At 37.5% G+C, this 18,268-nt stretch overlaps 1 protein-coding gene across 1 annotated transcript in view; it reads right to left on the bottom strand.

Annotated features, from left to right (window-relative positions):
• Positions 1-17,605, bottom strand: part of pappa2 (pappalysin 2) — a 78,632-nt gene extending 61,027 nt beyond the window's left edge. Inside the window, exons 1-2 of the mRNA XM_041269637.1 lie at positions 16,140-17,605; positions 6,232-7,291 (exon numbers count right to left, since the gene is read on the bottom strand). Coding sequence (XP_041125571.1) covers positions 6,232-7,291; positions 16,140-17,211 — 2,132 coding nt within the window. The 5' untranslated portion in view covers positions 17,212-17,605. The remainder of the gene's footprint in view (positions 1-6,231; positions 7,292-16,139) is intronic.
• Between the last annotated feature and the right edge of the window lie 663 nt (positions 17,606-18,268).

The following is an 18,268-nucleotide window of genomic DNA, read 5'->3' as shown; positions in this document are numbered from 1 at the left end:
GGCCATTCCAAGACATTTAAATGTTTCCCCTTAAACCACTCGAGTGTTGCTTTAGCAGTATGCTTAGGGTCATTGTCCTGCTGGAAGGTGAACCTCCGTCCCAGTCTCAAATCTCTGGAAGACTGAAACAGGTTTCCCTCAAGAATTTCCCTGTATTTAGCGCCATCCATCATTCCTTCAATTCTGACCAGTTTCCCAGTCCCTGCCAATGAAAAACATCCCCACAGCATGATGCTGCCACCACCATGCTTCACTGTGGGGATGGTGTTCTCGGGGTGATGAGAGGTGTTGGGTTTGCACCAGACATAGCGTTTTCCTTGATGGCCAAAAAGCTCAATTTTAGTCTCATCTGACCAGAGTACCTTCTTCCATATGTTTGGGGAGTCTCCCACATGCCTTTTGGTGAACAACAAATGTATTTGCTTATTTTTTTCTTTAAGCAATGGGTTTTTTCTGGCCACTCTTCCGTAAAGCCCAGCTCTGTGGAGTGTATGGCTTAAAGTGGTCCTATGGACAGATACTCCAATCTCCGCTGTGGATCTTTGCAGCTCCTTCAGGGTTATCTTTGGTCTCTTTGTTGCCTCTCTGATTAAAGCCCTCCTTGCCTGGTCCGTGAGTTTTGGTGGGTGGCCCTCTCTTGCCAGGTTTGTTGTGGTGTCATATTCTTTCCATTTTTTAATAATGGCTTTAATAGTGCTCTGTGGGATGTTCAAAGTTTTGGATATTTTTTTATAACCCAACCCTGATCTGTACTTCTCCACAACTTTGTCCCTGACCTGTTTTGAGAGCTCCTTGGTCTTCATGGTGCCGCTTGCTTGGTGGTGCCCCTTGCTTAGTGGTGTTGCAGACTCTGGGGCCTTTCAGAACAGGTGTATATATACTGAAATCATGTGACAGATCATGTGACACTTAGATTGCACACAGGTGGATTTTATTTAACTAATTATGTGACTTCTGAAGGTAATTGGTTGCACCAGATCTTATTTAGAGGCTTAATAGCAAAGGGGGTGAATACATACGCACACACCACTTTTCCGTTATTTATTTTTTCTAATTTTTTTTAACAAGTTATTTTTTTCATTTCACTTCACCAATTTGGACTATTTTGTGTATGTCCATTACATGAAATCCAAATAAAAATCAATTTTAATTCCAGGTTGTAAGGCAACAAAATAGGAAAAATGCCAAGGGGTGTCAATACTTTCACAAGCCACTGTAATCTACAATTTTTTTTTTTACCAAGATACTCACCAACAAACTTCAAGATAAATTTGATTCTACAAAATCAAATGAGCAAGCAGGATTCAGGAGTACATTTAGCACAATGGATCGTCTTCAAGTTGTACGGCAAGTGATTCAAACCAGCAATGAGTACGAACTATCACTTTGCTTGGGATTCATCGACTATGAAAAAGCATTTGACTCTGTTTACCCAAGATCTGTATTAAGCTCTCTGAAAAAACTAGAAATTGAGAAAATGTACAGAGACTTGATCATCAGCATATACAAAAATGCAACATCCACAGTAAGACTCCATAAACACAGCGAGAAAATCAAGATTGAAAAATTAGTTTGTAAAAGAGATACAATTTCCCAAAAGCTCTTTACGACCACCCTAGAAGACATTTTCAAAACACTGGATTGGGAAAATAAGGGGCTGAAGATCAATGAAGCCTACTTGAATCACCTATAATTTGCTGAAGATATCCTCATATTTACAACTTGCCCAGAAGAATTCCAAAAGGAATACAAGAACTACATGAGGCTAGCATCAAAATGGTTTTGAAAATGAATCTGAAGAAGACTCAAGTCATTTTCAATACATATACCATTCCACAGGCAATTGCAGTCAGTTGGGATCAAGCTTGAAGAAGTTAATAACTACGTATACTTAGGACAGTTAGTTTCAGCAATGGAGAATCAAATGTGCAAAATCAACAGAAGAGCAAAAATGGGCTGGAGTGCCAATGGAAGATTAAGCATGGTTCTGAAAGGGAAACTACCCTTATGCCTCAAGAGGAAAATCTTCGTACAATGTGTGCTGCCAGTGCTAAGTTACGGACGTGAAACCTGAACCCTCAATGCAAAAATGACAAAAAAATTACAAACAACTCAATGAAGTATGGAAAGATGCCTGCTGGGAATAACAAGAAGAGACAAGAAAAGGATAGAATGGATAAGAGTGCAAACAAAGGTATACGTTTGGTTTATAGGTATATGGGTATATTATAAGATTGAAATGACAGTGGGCCGGACACGTAGGAAGAAGAATAACCAAGGAGATACTAGACTGATTCCCAAGAGGTATAAAGCGACTGAGAAGATGACTTCCAGGAAGATGGTAAGATGAAGTTAGGAAACACACCGGAGCAACATGGATGAGAGACACAGTAGACAGGTTTTTGTGGAAGAATCTTGGGGAGGCCTTCATCCAGCAGTGGATTGACAAAGGCTGCTGCTGCTGCTGTTGATGATAATGATGATGATATATGATTATGTATTTACAGTATTTCGAATAAATTAAATCCCCACTATCAGTCTATGCCCTCATATATAATTATAATCGCCAACCTGTTTGCGAAATGAAGAATATATATTATATATATACCCACCCTATAGATAGAATCCGGTCCATTAGATAGATGATAGAAGATAGATAGATCATCCGGTTGGAATGAAGGTTAGAAATGAAGTATAACCCCAGTGAGAAGCTTGCATCCATTCATTCATTTCGCTCTAGGGTCAGTGTGTGTGTGTGTGTGTGTGTGTGTGTGTGTTTTGTATAACCTATAAAAGATCAACAAAATATAAAGGCAAGGCACATTAATCAAATGCAAAAAATAACTTGCCAATATCATGAAGTAAATGTCCACAGTAAAGTCCATAGTGTTTTATAATTGCTGAAGTGGTTCATAAGCCTTGTTTCTGACTTCAGTGGCGTGTTTGGTTGTGTTCAAGTGGTGTGTTTGGTTTTGGCGCTACTTTTGCTTCAAATGGTATTTTTTATTAAATTGATTGATTGAAAATGATTCTTGCATACCAAGCAAGAGCATGGTTTCACTTACAACTTATGAATCAAGACTACTGGCATAGGTTGCCGGCCTAGTGACAGTCCAAGCCAGGAATTTACTATGACTCAGGGAGTTATTGCGGATAAAACCGGGTGTTTATGGGCACAGTCTATAATGATGATTATTACTGGATGTTATTATCAAGCTTTACTGTGCTATTTACATTAATTCATTAATATTAGATTATGTGCTGCAAAATTTCTATTAGGTGATTTTATTAATCAGGGCTATGATATATTTTAATATAAACTTATTCTGTTAAATATTCCATTTTCAGTTCTAATGAAATTTTTGCATTGTAAATAGCACCACTGGAGTCCAAATGTTTCAGTGGCTGTGGTATTAACAGTTTGCTGTAATTGTGGCAATGATATGAAAGGAAAAGTCATGTTCAACTATGTCCATTTTTCTTTTTATCAAAACAGGGTCAAAAGTCGTAAATAGCATGGCCACTGACTAAATGTAATTCAAACCAAGACCATTCTTGGATCTTTGTTCTCACCACACCAACATGCAAAAATCTACACTAACATGGTTCATGGTATAAACTAAATCACTACATTTAATAAAGACTTTCTTTCAATCCAACTTATCTTAAAATAACAATCAGATAAGCAAACAGGAGATTGTTAAAGTAGAGGCTGTTCCATAAGTTGTCAGCTCTGTCTGGTAAAGACTTTCAAGATACCAAGCCACATTCAAAAATAGTTTCATATATCTTTTTTCTTTCTTTTTTTTTTTTTTTTTTTTTTTTTTTTAACTGAAGGTTTCAAATGAGCCGTCAGCAGCCAAGGAAAATAATGCAGCCCCAACATTTCTCCCCTGGCTTGTGAAAACAGCATTTCTGAATAAATAATTATCAACCTGAAAGACTTAAATAAATAAATAAATGTTTTTCTTGCACGTCTGCCCTGGATATTAGTGGTAAACTACCAGACAGGTTATTTTTCAAGCTTGAACCCCCCTTTGAGGCCTACTACAATTTTATGTACAGCTTAGAGCTACTAGTGATTTCTGGAGGAAAAAACAGGCAGTATCACCCTGTCCTTGGTTTGAAATATTTAATACTTGTCCTTACAATACCTCTTCTGGTGTTTTCTATGCCATTTGTAAAAAATATTGGCAAATACAGTTGATTAATTAACCATGACATGTTGTGAATAAAAAAAAACAAAAACCACATTGGTGATTATATTAAAGAAGTAAAATTGCAACAATATGTGGAACACTTGCAAGTTCAACATAATTTACAACAACTTGCTATCTGTACATTCTGACAGTTCAACAAAGGTCCATTACAGATATATGCAACTGCAAACATCTATTAATCAATTCACCCAAGTGGCAAGTTCTTTTTTAAATAAAACAGTAATATAGTATTTTAAATATGCTAGTAAAATCAGTAATATTAGAAATTAGATGACTGCTAGTAGAAAAGTGTATCTAATTTAACAACTTTATTCCTTTTATGTTACTACTGTTAGACAGTGCTAATTAAGGAAACCGACTAATGACTTGATTTGCCTATTAGTACATGCCTTTATTAACAGTAAATAATAAATAACAAAGGTACCAGTATGTAAGAAATATAAAGCGTCACCCAAACATGTTTTTAATTTCAAAAGAACAGATTTTCAGCTTGAAAAGCCTTGTTGAGAGAACATTAAGTTGTGTAATTGTACAGAGTAGATAGAAAGCAGGTAAAATAAGAATTCATAATGATTTAAAAATGTAGAGTGTACAAATATCCTCAAACTGTAATTTCCACATGAATTCCTCTTGTGCATTTGGACTGGGTTATGGTTGGCTCTGAAGCGAGATCAGCCTAGACTATTGACACAACAAGTTGTATTGTACTTTAGCTGAAGCACACACCTCCTTATTACCACCACCGCCACAACTTAATAAGATAGTGGGTCAACTGAAATTCAATGAGACTCCACTAAGAAGCCTGTAAGTATTGAGTTGATTATTAGGACTTATACTGAACCTTATCATGGCCCTGTAAAAAAGAAAAAGTGCATCTTTGTAAGTTTAATGCCAAGAATGAATACCTCCATTTTGGCATTCATCTCCATCCCCAATCCTTCCCCTGGATTGCCTGGCTCTGGAGCTGCTGTTGTAGTCTTTAAAAGATTCATACAAGGCAGCCCTGAACAAAACAACGGTGGTGCGGCCAAGTGTTTTCGGACTCCTATCCAAATGTATCACTGGGGCCCAATTCATCTCAGCGGGAATTCTTTGAGAACAGATACAGAACACGGTGCACTGACTTACTTAAAAAAAAACAAAAAAAAAACTAATGGGCACTTTTTTAATGGGCAGAAGCTGGCTATGGAGCCAAGCTCTGATGGCAAAGGCTTGAGTGTCTACCAGGTTACCATAGATGTGTATTGGAAGAACAAACTACTGCATCTCTGATTCCTCATTACTTACAGACCTCTAGAGTGGAACTGAAACATGAACGTTTTATTAATATTGGGCATATTGTATTGTGGGTGCTGTAGTCAAACTCACAACTTATTTAGTTGGCTTAATTCACATCATCTATGCACTGAATGTCTCCCACAATATCCCATACAAGCAACTCTACACTTTTATTGATGGAAATATTTTTGTGCGCCACCAACACTCTGGAAAAATGGCCACTTCTTTACCTTCTTGATTTGAACTGGAAGTAGAGTGTCTAGTTAATGTGCCTACTCTTCAGGATGTCAGTGAGATGCAATACATTTAACAGAAAAAATACAGGTTTGTTTTGTTGTGAATGTCAAATTATGTGCATGACCTAAATTTTTTAAAACTGAAAAAAAAAAAAAAAACATAAAATAAAAAAAAGCAAAAGTGATTACAGAAAAAACCAATTTGGAACACATCACCCCTGCTGTTAAATCCTTTAATCACCTGCTAATTGAGTTTTGGCTCTTATTAGTACTTGCACGCTTTAGCTCCACCCTTCTTCAATAGAATCTTCAATTCTATAATCCATTCATAGATGGTTTATTTTATGGTTTCAACTGAAATCCTGTAGTTGAGTGCATTGGGGCAAATCTGGAAGGTGCCATGTAAATTTTTCAAGGTATTTGCACAATGTGTGAGAAGAAAAGTTAACTCCTCTATGCAGACATTGACTGACCACTACTCATTGTGAAGTTCTTACCTGTGTGGCGATTCAGGATCAAAGCATGTTTTCATGACATTGGTCACCTCCGGGTCACAGCAGTCACCATCATCAAAATCATTCAGCATGTTATTGCACTCCATGTTGCAAATGCCGTCCCTCCTCTTCCAGGTGTAACAGCGACCTTGATAGCGGCAATCTCCCCCATCATAGCCGGTCAATGGGTGGTCACACTCAGGATCGCAGTGGTCATTTCCAATCTTGCTGGTCTCGCAATTGCCCAGGATGATGCGTTGCCAGAGGGTGGAATTGTGCACCTGGTGCACTGTGAGTTCCCAGGTTATGTTGTACAGTCTGAAAGCTTGGTTGAGGGCCTGATGCTGGTGGGCAATTTGCTCTGGTGACACAGTAGGATTAGATCCATCATCCTCACAGATGTTAACCACTCTGTAACGGATATGTTTTTCAGTTCTGAGTGACCAGTGGCTGTTGTAGCTCAGGATGATGTCTGTATTGTCGCAGACTGTAAGCCCACATGGTGGAGGAAGGAAGGGGGACACAAACTCCGTTCCTGGATATGAAATGGCTTCTAAAACGGGACGGTTACCATCTTTGTATGACATCCATTGCTCTTCAGCTTTCGAAAAATCGGCCTTGAGGACCAGAAAGGGTTCATCATCCCTTGCTTCGTAGTAGCCACCAGACAGTTCATTCTGGGGTCGAGGCACTGACCAGAGAAGAATCCCTCCAAGGTGTCCACGAAAGTTGTGTCCGAGATCTGACTGGTCGCCCCCCAGAAGCAATGTCCGGCAGGCACTCATGAAAGGGCTGTAGAGGTCGCCCGATTGGCCAGAACTCTCACCAACCTTGGCACCATCCACATACAGAGTCATCTGCTGGCCATTGTAGCTAGCCACCAGGTGTGTCCAGGTGTTGGCACGGTACCGCTTGTGCCCAATGACTGTGGTGGCTTTGCTGGAGCGGTCAGTGCGGATGGTGAAGAAGAAGCGGGCATCTTTCCTGCTGGAAGGCTCCACCGACTGGATGCCCACTGACCAGCCCTTGTCACTCAGCGAGTGGGAGCAGTTGTCGAAAATCCCTGAAATACAGTGTAATGGGGTCATTAAGCAATTAGCATATATATATATATATTATATATATATATATATATATATATATATATATATATATATATAGTTCCTGCTCTAACCAATGGACCACACTGTCTCTCTCTAATATGAACAATACATCCAGTATGTACCACATACTTAATGGATGTATTCAGCATAGTCAGTATGGGTTCAGTACTGCCACTGGTTTGACTATGATAATTTTGGAGCTGTTGTTTTTACAATAGTTGCTGTTAGGTTTACTGTAGGATTTTGTTTCCTGGATGTGTCAAATAAAAGACAAGTGAGAAAAGTGCAATTTCGTAGATCTCAGCCACAAGGTGAGATTCTGCTGGGAGTCTGGATAAGCAATCATCTCTCTCCAGGTGGACAGGGCCAGGAGGGATGATGTCATGGTTGTTATTTTGGAATCCATTCTCCACAAAGACTCTCCCTGGAGACAGGTTTGCAAGCTTTCTTTTTTTTTTTCCTTTTGCTTTTTTTTTTTTGTTTTTGGACAACCAGGCCAAGGCCTCTCACAATCAAAACCTCCCCTCAGCCCCTCATTCTCCCTTTGGAGATAGTTCTAACATCAGGGAGACCTTACCTACTTAATGATTTATAATTGGCCTCTGGTGTCTCAGTTAAGTAGTCTATTCACAAATGCCAGAAGGTCACAGGTAGAGCTGCTACAAACTGTGTTTGATGAATACCATTTGGGAGTACATTTGTGACATATTTCACATAATAGGTAATACCCAAGAATTAGGATTGTGTGCTAAATTGGGAGGCGTATTTAAAAAGCAATGTGCAAGCTTTCATCTTTAATTTGAGCCTAGTTTGATGTTACCTTCTCCCATGTACAGTTAGTTGGGTACAGCAGCTCTTTTTTGGGATGAAGAGAGGAGGTTTCCATGTGGAGACCCTTTTGATAACTATGCCTGAAGTACATGGCTTATTCTATTAATAAAGATGTTTAATTTTTATTTATTTATTGTATATATTTTTGGCTTTTTGTATGGGTATTAATACACACTTGAGTCTCATTCATTTTTGGAACTGTGAAAGCTGCACTATAGGGGAAATTGCTCTCGTCATTCACAGAGAAAGTAGAGTTTATAAAATGAGACGATAACTTGCTAAATGTTTTCTTTATTTATGGGGATTTACAGCATTTGCACAGAACCAGTAGCACTGGAAAAGTGACAGATGTCTTTGTTCAGCAAATGGACTATACAGGAGATTTTTCTCAAGATTGTTTGGTGTCAGTATAGGTGAATCAGATGAGGAAGTGCTATAAAATAAAATTCAAATTTCATCAGGATCAATCAACAGCTGCTCCTGGGAGAGTAGAATATTCTTTTAAAAACTTTTCAGATGCTTAAAAAAACGTATTTGATATTATCAATGAAAAACATTCTTTAGTCAGAATGGACTATTTGTAAAACTGAAGTTTTTGTTAAAATTAGTATTATTTAAGGTGCCAAAACATTTAATTCAGTTATTCTTGGAACATCGGACAATAATTATAAACTTAAATGCAAGACAACAGTGGGGACTATACTTGAAAGAGATTATTGCTCTTTCATATATCCTCTCCAAGGACAACCTAATAAGCAAGATGGCATCACTCACCTCACACTAATATTTTCATACTTAAAAGCTTACCTAACCTTGCTGCTGCGAAACTAAATAGAACAGTAATGTTACTGCTTTGTAAGGTAAAACATTTACATGTTCCCTTAGAATCCTTGTTTAAGTATTTTTCAAAAATACAATTATTGATATAAATTGAGAGATAACACTTCTATGCAGTAATACCATTTTTATTTTAAACAGTAGTTTTTTTTTAATAATGCTGCCAAATTCAAATCACTTACATATTATATTGTAAGACAGCAGATTTCTAAAAAAATGTTTCACACTGTACCTGTACTGTATAATAGCTATAGGTGCTGTCATATACGGACCACTGAAAATGACATCCTCAGATAAGACATTCCAGTTCCCTCCCAATTTTAAATGTGTTTATTAACAACAACAACAACAACAACAACAGCAACAACAACAACACCACCCCAATAAGTGTAGTGTAGTTTTTAAAGAGACCACAATTATTATTTTAGGCAACACACTGTTCTAAATAATAATAATAATAAAAAAATAAATTTGGAGACAAACTAAAACAGCTGTACTTCTTGTCAAAGGCATTGAAAAGCTTTCTGTTGAATAACAGAAGAGATAAAACTGGGTACACTAGTAAACCTCTTTTAAGCTATGCAGACCAAAAAATAAATAAAGATATTCCCTCTTCCAGCACTGAGTGATTCACAGCTGCTCGTCATAGACTATATTCATAAGGTTTTCAGATGTATTGGCTTGCCTGGGACAATCCTAGTTCAGGAAACCCCACCCCAGTCCCCCCAACCCCACCCCCTCCTTTCCCAAAATAACACCATGGGAAAATGCTTTACAGTGTCTCACCAGTGTAGCCGAGGAACATCCTGAAAGTTCATTCACTCATTTCAATGAAGGTGATAGCCTTTGATGTCAAAACCTTCACTCAAGGAAGGAAAATAAGAAGAAAATAATACGCTAAGCTGTGACATTCTTTGATCTACAGAAATGCAGTGCTGCAAATCGGTGCCCTCCACAGTAATCAGAGCAGCTGTACAGACTTCTCTCTTTAAAGCTTGAGATGCTGGTACCACTACTGTGTCTGATAAAGGAAAACAGACTTGTATTTGTATTGTGATGCTGCACAGTAGCTCCTGTTGCAATAATAGAAAAACAGTAAGTAATCCAATTATCTTTTAGCTAGAATGAAACGTTGAGGGAATTGATAAGGTCATGCGATCAACAGAGTGGAGGAGAAATACTGCAATTATTTGGAATCTAGTTACATATCGCAGATCTTGCCAAAAACACGCTTAATGGTTACATCACTTGATAATTAATTACAAGACCACTAATGTCAGCAAACAACGGGTGTCAATTGAGAACTTCTTATTATACAATGCTCTGCAAGTAAAGGTTAGTTGAAAAATCAGCTTCTTCAAATGACTGTTTATTAGTCTGTACCATTTTCTCAGACAGTCTGGACCTAAATCTCTCAAATGTATGTGTCATTTTGAAAAACAGACTACTTCCAAGAGGACAGATGCAGTTCTTCTACTAATTCAATCAGAAGTCTATACTGAACTTTAGCTTAAGAGAGAAAACAAAAATATCAATGTTACAAAAAGAAGCTCCAGTGTTATCTTTTTCTTCACCATTATGAATAAAGTCTACACAATAAAGGAATTTCAAACATTTCAAAGACTTCTGAAATTAATTGTAAAACAAAAACAAATCTTCTGATACAAATGTTGTGGGTAAGGCAGACCATGGTAGGTGAAGGCGAAGAAGAAATGGTGCCATTAATTTGGCAGACAGGCTCTTTGAGATTAACTTACTGTATAACTGGTGAAAACATAGAACAAACAACCAATCATTCTACCATCTACAAGTGTGAAATTAGTCTATCTTTCATTCTTTCTATTGGGGTAAATATCCCCAAAAAGTTTTTTTTTTTTTTTTTTGTCCAGCTAACATTTGTATACCATTAACATCAATTCCCTGAGCTCTCACAATCATTTGGAGACATAGTCGTCTACAGCACCAACCTACGGCCCCTGTGCAATGTGAACTGCAATATAGAACTACTTCCGCTCAGGCATAAATTTGCCTAAAATTGTGTTTAAAATAGTAAAAGGATTAACAACCCTGCCTTTCTGACATATTACAGCCAAGCACTGATTTAATACTTATGAGATGTGTGCCTAAGAATATCAAAATGAATATCAAAATTAGATTTAATTTAATTAGATCTAATTATAGCACAATGGGCCTTGTTTTATTTCTAGCACTGCAATTGCAGGAGAATAATAATGCAAATGTTTTAAAACTAGAAAGAAACAAATCATTCTTTCATTTAACTGCTTGTACTTTAACCTAACATTAACTAATAGTTTCACAGAAGTTAAACCAGTAACAAATCTTATAATTTTACAACTGTACTCAGTAGCCGTGATGGGAGGCAGCCTTTCAACTCCCACTACTCCAAAAGAGGCAGGCTTCCTAGGTTGAGCGGGAGACTGTATTCCAGTATTTTCTATTGATTGTCACATTTCAGTGTTTTTAAAATCTGGTATCGCCTTTGTGAAAGGACATTTCATATCTGACAGGGCTCTCTATACCTTATAATAACATTTCCCAATATCGCAGCACATTCAGTCCTGGTTCTGAGACTTGCAGTTGCAAGTTCTGCCAAGGTACACAAATAATTCATTACGATCCCAAGAAAAGGTGTCGTATGGCTGTTTTGTTAAACATCTAATTATAGATGAAATACTCTTTACTTGTTTCCAAATAAAATAATACTAATTCAAGAAAGGGACTCTAAAAATTACATTCCCAACATTCCCCCTAAGAATGTAAGTCTAATTGTTTATTTATATTTCAAGTGTCTTAACATGTGTTTCTTCAAAACAATGCTGATGTAATCTGGAAAAGTCATTGGCAAATAATATGGCTCATGAGAACATTCTGCTGCTTTAAGGAACATCACTATTATAGGTACCACATGTAGCTCAAAGATCTGGAAAATACAGGAAACAGAAAATGGTATTCTAAACCAATTATAGGAGAAAGTTGGAGAGCTGTTTCCAAGCTATTAGATAGGGGTATGTCAGCAAGGAAGGAACTAAATAGATAGTACTTAATAGCCCACTATATACCACAAGTTTACCTTATGTAAATTAATGATTATTTTTCTTTTTTTTTTGTAGAAAGCTATTATGAATAACTGTAATCCATGCAGGTCAATTTACACATGAAATGGCAATGCGCGTGCACGTTTGGGAGAATTACTTGTATAAATCAGGTTTGTGGTCAAAAAAAAAAGGGATAGGGAAAAAAATACGGGAAAATCCATGCCCAGGTTCTCAAAAAGTAAGTGGCTGATGGGCGGTTTTATGGTTAGCAGTGGTGTAGTTCACCTTAATGATAATGCGGGCGGCTTTTTTTTATTATTGTTTTTTTGCTGTGTCTGGACTGTCATGTTGAATATCTCTTGTGGGTTTACAGTTCTGTATAAAACCACTTACCATGAAATGCGTTATGCCCTTGTTATAGTATTAATGCATCTGTTTCAGAATACTTTTGCTGTAAAAACTACGCTAAAGTTAAACACGAAGAGTAAGTGAGCTGCTTAAATGTCTAACTGAATTAATTCCTATCCTTTTTATGATCCCAGCTATGTCCAAAGTTAATAAATATAGCTGGTGAACTGGACGTCATGATCCAGCTCGATCGCCCAAAACAGCGTGACAACATTCAACAAGGTGTTTTGATGCCCTCTCAGAACTGACCAAATAAAATTGCAAACAAATGTATTGATTGTGTTTTATTTGTTTGCATCATTAATATTTAACATAACAGTAAATCCAACACAACTTAAAAGAAAGGAGAGAATCTCCTTTTCAGATCGCTGCTGTCCAATTGAAACTGATAGTTGAGGTAACCTTCACAGTTTAAAAGTCTGCTGGTTTTGGGCTTGATTTGAAAAGCGGTACCACTTTTTTTTCTCAAGAGACTTGGCAACACTGGTAACCTTCCCCGTCTGTCTAACAGACAGCCACTGATTCCTGAACATCTCACTTTGCTGTTGACAAGAGTTTGTGCAGGATACAGCAGGCAGTGGCAATTTTGGGAACTTCAATCCGTTTCATCAGTATCCGCCACCTCCCTTTCAAGTGCCCACTAACCCTATTTGCCCAAGAGCGGTGTTGAACACTTCCTCAGCAGCTGTCAGCCGTTCAGATGGGTAGGGTTTCTAAGCCAGGGTAGTATACGCACTGCGCAGCATCACCTGATCCCCTATATGTTGTATTGCCTGAATGTACAGCCATGGTGATCTGCAATACCTATTGGTCAGTTTCATTTTATACCTCTGAGACGTTTTTAATTAATGAGTCATAAGATAAATTTTAGTTGAAACAGTATTCACTACTAATGATATGACACCCCACTAATGACATTTGAAAAACAATTTGAGCAAGAGCAGTAAAACACATTATTAACCAACCAGGCACAAGATATTTTGCTTTATTACAGCAGCTTAGATTCACTCGTGTACCAGTCCTCTGCACATGGAAACCACATTTTAACAAAATTTCACTAGTAATTTTCAAAAACAGCTACTTTACACTTCAAGTACTTTACACATAGCTAATTTACATATCAACCCCCACCTTTCCCATTTATTTGCATGACATCGGGTGAAAAGCCTGGTTTACTCGAGTAAAATAAACCAAAAAAGGCATTTTACATGAGACATTTTTATCGAGTAAATGTCTCAAGCTAAAAAAAAAAAAACACTCCTGGAAACTCCATTGATGGGCAGGAGCTGGGGAATAAATCGTCACAGAAGGAGCCTCAAAAGAAAAATGAGCAAGGGATGTTTTCAAGCAACACAAGTTGATATACCTCACTATCAAATGATATTTAAAAAATAAAATAATCAAGATGTTAGACTTTTAGCTAATCAGCTCTGACATTTTATGACATTTCTATATTATATCTGTATCACATACACAAGATCATGGAGCACAGACTCCTAGGTAAACTCTTACATGAGTTATTTTCAAAGACAAGTCTGACATGTACACTGCTCCTTTGAGGATACCCTGATCAGGGCTGTGTGGCAGTGTTGTGCTTGCTGTTGCAATAACCACTCATTTTTATACAGCACTTCCATAGCAAAGAATCTAGGATGAGATTACCTCTTGGTTAGCTGCGCACATTTTTTCTTTGTTTTTTAAGAGTGATTTGAAACTGACAACTGTTTTTTCTAATACCAGCAATTACACTGTTTGCTAATCTGCCAAAAATGCCCTTTTCACAATCACAAGCTGTAGCCAAAAAAAAAATTAGTTCAGTACAGGGCACCGGAAACAAATGTTAATTCTTGCATTACTTTTGCCAGTTGTTAGCTTCAAACAGCAAAGAGGTTTAACCTATTAAGGACCAATTACTTTGTCGTACTGGGGGGCACTCCAATAGCATTATAAGGGGTTCATATAGGTTGTGAATACACTTACTTAGTGTTTTACAATATTGATGCTTCATATTTTGAAAGGCATTAAGAGGGTTTGTTCACACACTGCATTACGTCACTTTATTTTTGAAGTCACCGTTACCATGACAGTCACACTAAGTGAAACTAGGTGACATTTACAATTACATCACATATTTTGCAGGCTTGGGTTAAGAAAGCACAGTTTAATGACTTTGTCAGTATTGAAAAACATCCCAGAGTAAGAAATGTATTTTACGACTTTCTTTATGTTGTCATTTGGCAGAAACCAAACCTAAATATTGAGGTATTATCAGAAAATACACTTAAAAAGTATGTGCACCAACACCACCTGCTTGACATTTAGGACATTACAACTCTCTGTATCTTGGAGGTGCACATAATTTATAGACACCCAATACCTAGATAAAACGTGGGCAATTATATTGAAATAGCCAGTAGGTTTCTGTCTGCACAATATACAAATGAAAGTTACAAAGTTATAAAGCTCCACAGTCATTAAAACATGTCATAATTGGTGCAAGTCTTCAAAATGTGTGCCAGTTTAATTTGGTGATGGAAACCATACTGTTATTTTGGAGCCCATGACTTTAGCATTCAACAATGCATGGACTCTTATTTGGTATTTAAATATGTCATAATACAGAATACTTCTGACAGCCAGTCAAAAATTGATAATTTTGATCTCATTTCAGTCTTAACTGTTGCCATATGTTTAAAATGATAGGTAGTCTGCTCTGCTGGATAATATGATTCTCTAAATTCTTTTTTATGAAGAGTAGAAATATTTAGGACAGATTCATAGGGCTTTTACTTTCTACTGAATTAAATAAAGTCTTCTTTCATGAAACTGTTCTATACTGTTGCTGACTTAGTTAATAGCAGAGCAGAAATACTTTATGACAGACTTCAAACTAAACAAAATGTTTAACTCAAATTAACTTGAATTTTCAAAATGCAGCCCAATATCTGAGGTCTATATCTGAACAGGAAACATTAATGATGCAATCACAGGTGCTATCTGTGCTGTATGTTTAGTGAAACGATTGTGTTTTAACATTATCCAAGGCACAATGTGCATGGCATAAAGTTAATCTCATGCACTTGTAGAAGAGTCTCTGTAGTAAGAGACATCAGGTTTTGCTTTATTGGCTTCCTTATTATCTACTCCCACATATTCCTATTATCTGCACCTCATAAAATAGTATTCTTCTCTGGTTGAAATTACCAATCGGAACTGTTTTTGACACAGAACTATAGCCGTCTTCTTCCATTACAATTCTTTGCTACTCTTTCTGAAACACGAACATTATCTGTGCTTTTAAGACGTGTCTGGTTTCCAATATACATATAACTGCAGTATAAAAAGTATATTGTACTCCACTGTAATATGCAATGGTTTAATGGTGTTAATTGACATATATCTGCTACCTGCAAGACAACAAGAGGAAAAAAAACCCAGAAAGAACTAACATTTATTGTTCACAAGCAAGTTATCACCTGTTGACTAAAAATTTGAAAAGGTAGATGCATTAAAAGATGGAAAAGATGGAAACTGATTGGAAACTAAAAAAAAAAAAAAATAGCTCTTGTCTATTTTGTCCTTTATTGAGCATAAGGGTCAAGGAAATGAATGAATGAGTTAACTGCAGGTAAAAATGAAGATAAGAGGAATATACCATTGGTGAGTGGAGTATTACCTGCTATAATGGCTGGGTTTCTCTGGCCTCCCTCTGGCTTCACCCACAGTTCCACAGTGAACTCTGAGCGGGGCAACTCCAACTCTGAGGCGGGGTGGACTTTCACTTGTTCCTTCTTGCCCGAAAAGTACATGGTTGTTAGGTGCCTCTGGGACCCTGCACTAGAACCTGGGCCCCAATACTCACTGCTAGGGACAAAGGACTCGTCATGCTCTCCTGAATAATCCTCCTTCGCTGCAGAGTAATCTGTGGGTCTCAATGTCTGCCTTCCCCTGTGGGTTAATACCCTGCTCCTAGGATAGCCCTGTAACTCATCCTCCACAAATCCCCCTGCTAGACTTCTGGGCCTCCTGCCATGGAGTAATCTTGTGTTCCTTGGCAGTCTTTTCTTTCTAGTCCTGTACAGAGATTTAGGGTGCTGTTCTGGCTTTGCAGTGTGGGCAAGGGGGTCAGTATTCATTTTTTCTTTTGGATCCCCCAACACCCCAATAGGTCCAGTAACAGCGACAGGTGATTGAACAGTTGTAGATGTTTCACAGGGGTGATTATCTTCACTAGTGTGTTGACCTGGCTGTTCAGGGGATGTTTTTGCCTTCCCAAACCCAAGGTATAAACTCTGGATTTCACTTTTGTGTCTCCTCTCACTCCTAACGTCAGATTTTGAAGTGCCTTTTTGCAGGTGCTGTGCATTCATATTCTTCTCCAGCTCCAATGTGCGGGATCCCCTCACCTCTCCAGCAACAGGTTTGTTTTTGTAGACTCCTGGATCGGCGCGATTTCTCGGATAGGCCCCAAGGGGGTGATGTTGAGCCACCGAACGTCTCTGCCAGGAAGTGCTAGCCGACCAGCACTTCTCACCCGACATGGAGGCATGGATTTGATCGGCTCTCAAAGCTAGTGCCCGCTTGTAGTTGTACCTTCTGACACGGTCTGATTTAACTGAATTTAGCAGCCATATATTCAGTATCACCAATGAAACGACCAGTAGTTTAAGACACAGCATATTCTCTGTTATTATTATTATTATTATTATTATTATTATTATTATTATTGTGCGTCCACTATATACCATCTGTGTAAAATGTTACTTGCCTTTTTTCTAGTGTACCGCTAGTACAGTCTTGGCATTAAGACGTTGTTCATTTAAACACTGGGCAGTTTTATCTTTTGCTTTCATCAATTTTGTTCATCAATTTGTTGTACTGTTTCCTTCACGCATTTCATTGCTAAATCTATGAAAAGTGTGTACTGCATAACATTAAAAGGCAGGTTTACAGTTTCTTTAGGTAAAAATTCCGTAACAAAGTTTCACTTCTTAAAAGCTGTCACGGCACTATAAATTAGAATTATGTAGCGCTCTAGCACTGCTCACCGATGTTCTGTACTCCTTCATTTAGGAATGCTTAAAGTGTTTTGTTTTTGTGTGTGTGTGTGTGTGTGTGTGTGTATATATATATATATATATATATATATATATATATATATATATATATATATATATATATATATATATATATATAAATTACTATGCTGCAAGTCTCACGCTTCTCTCGCCGAGTTGCCTCGTTTGCGCCTTGTGTCTGTCAGAGCTGTCTTTCAACGCAGAACGGCGTAAAAAAAATCAACAGTCAGTGCATCCTAAACAATACCAAAACTTAAAAATACTTCTGAAGAAATGTTACGCTGCAGCAGTTACCGTATACGGGGAAGAAGAACACGTCCCTTTTGCTTTTATTCGGCTCCTTGTTTTGTAGAAGTAGTATTATTGGTGCAGGTATGTGCGGTTTTTTTTTTTTTTTTTTTTTTTTTTTTTTACTTTACTCTATGAAAATCCTAGTGAATAGAAAGCCTCCCGGGCGAACATCAACTCCTGTCGCTTTGTGCTCTTCAGACCAAACCTTCTGATGTTCAGCTTCTCCAAGATGAAAACAGCTTCTTCTTGAGACCAGCGACAGCAATCAATAAGACTTTTCTGCCCGCGCCTTTGGTTGAGCAGATCAATGAAACATCTTTGGTGCTTTTATAGCTAAATCAATAGTGCACAACAGTAGCTCATGTTCTGCCTAAACAATCACCGTGCTTTATTTTATTTTTTTTTTTAATTATTTATTTATTAGCTAGACTCCATG

The sequence above is a fragment of the Polyodon spathula genome, chromosome 14 (genome assembly GCF_017654505.1).
Source record: "Polyodon spathula isolate WHYD16114869_AA chromosome 14, ASM1765450v1, whole genome shotgun sequence".
Taxonomy (NCBI): Eukaryota; Metazoa; Chordata; class Actinopteri; order Acipenseriformes; family Polyodontidae; genus Polyodon; species Polyodon spathula.
Note: the sequence above shows the minus strand (reverse complement) of the source record. Positions and strands in the feature narration are given on the sequence as shown.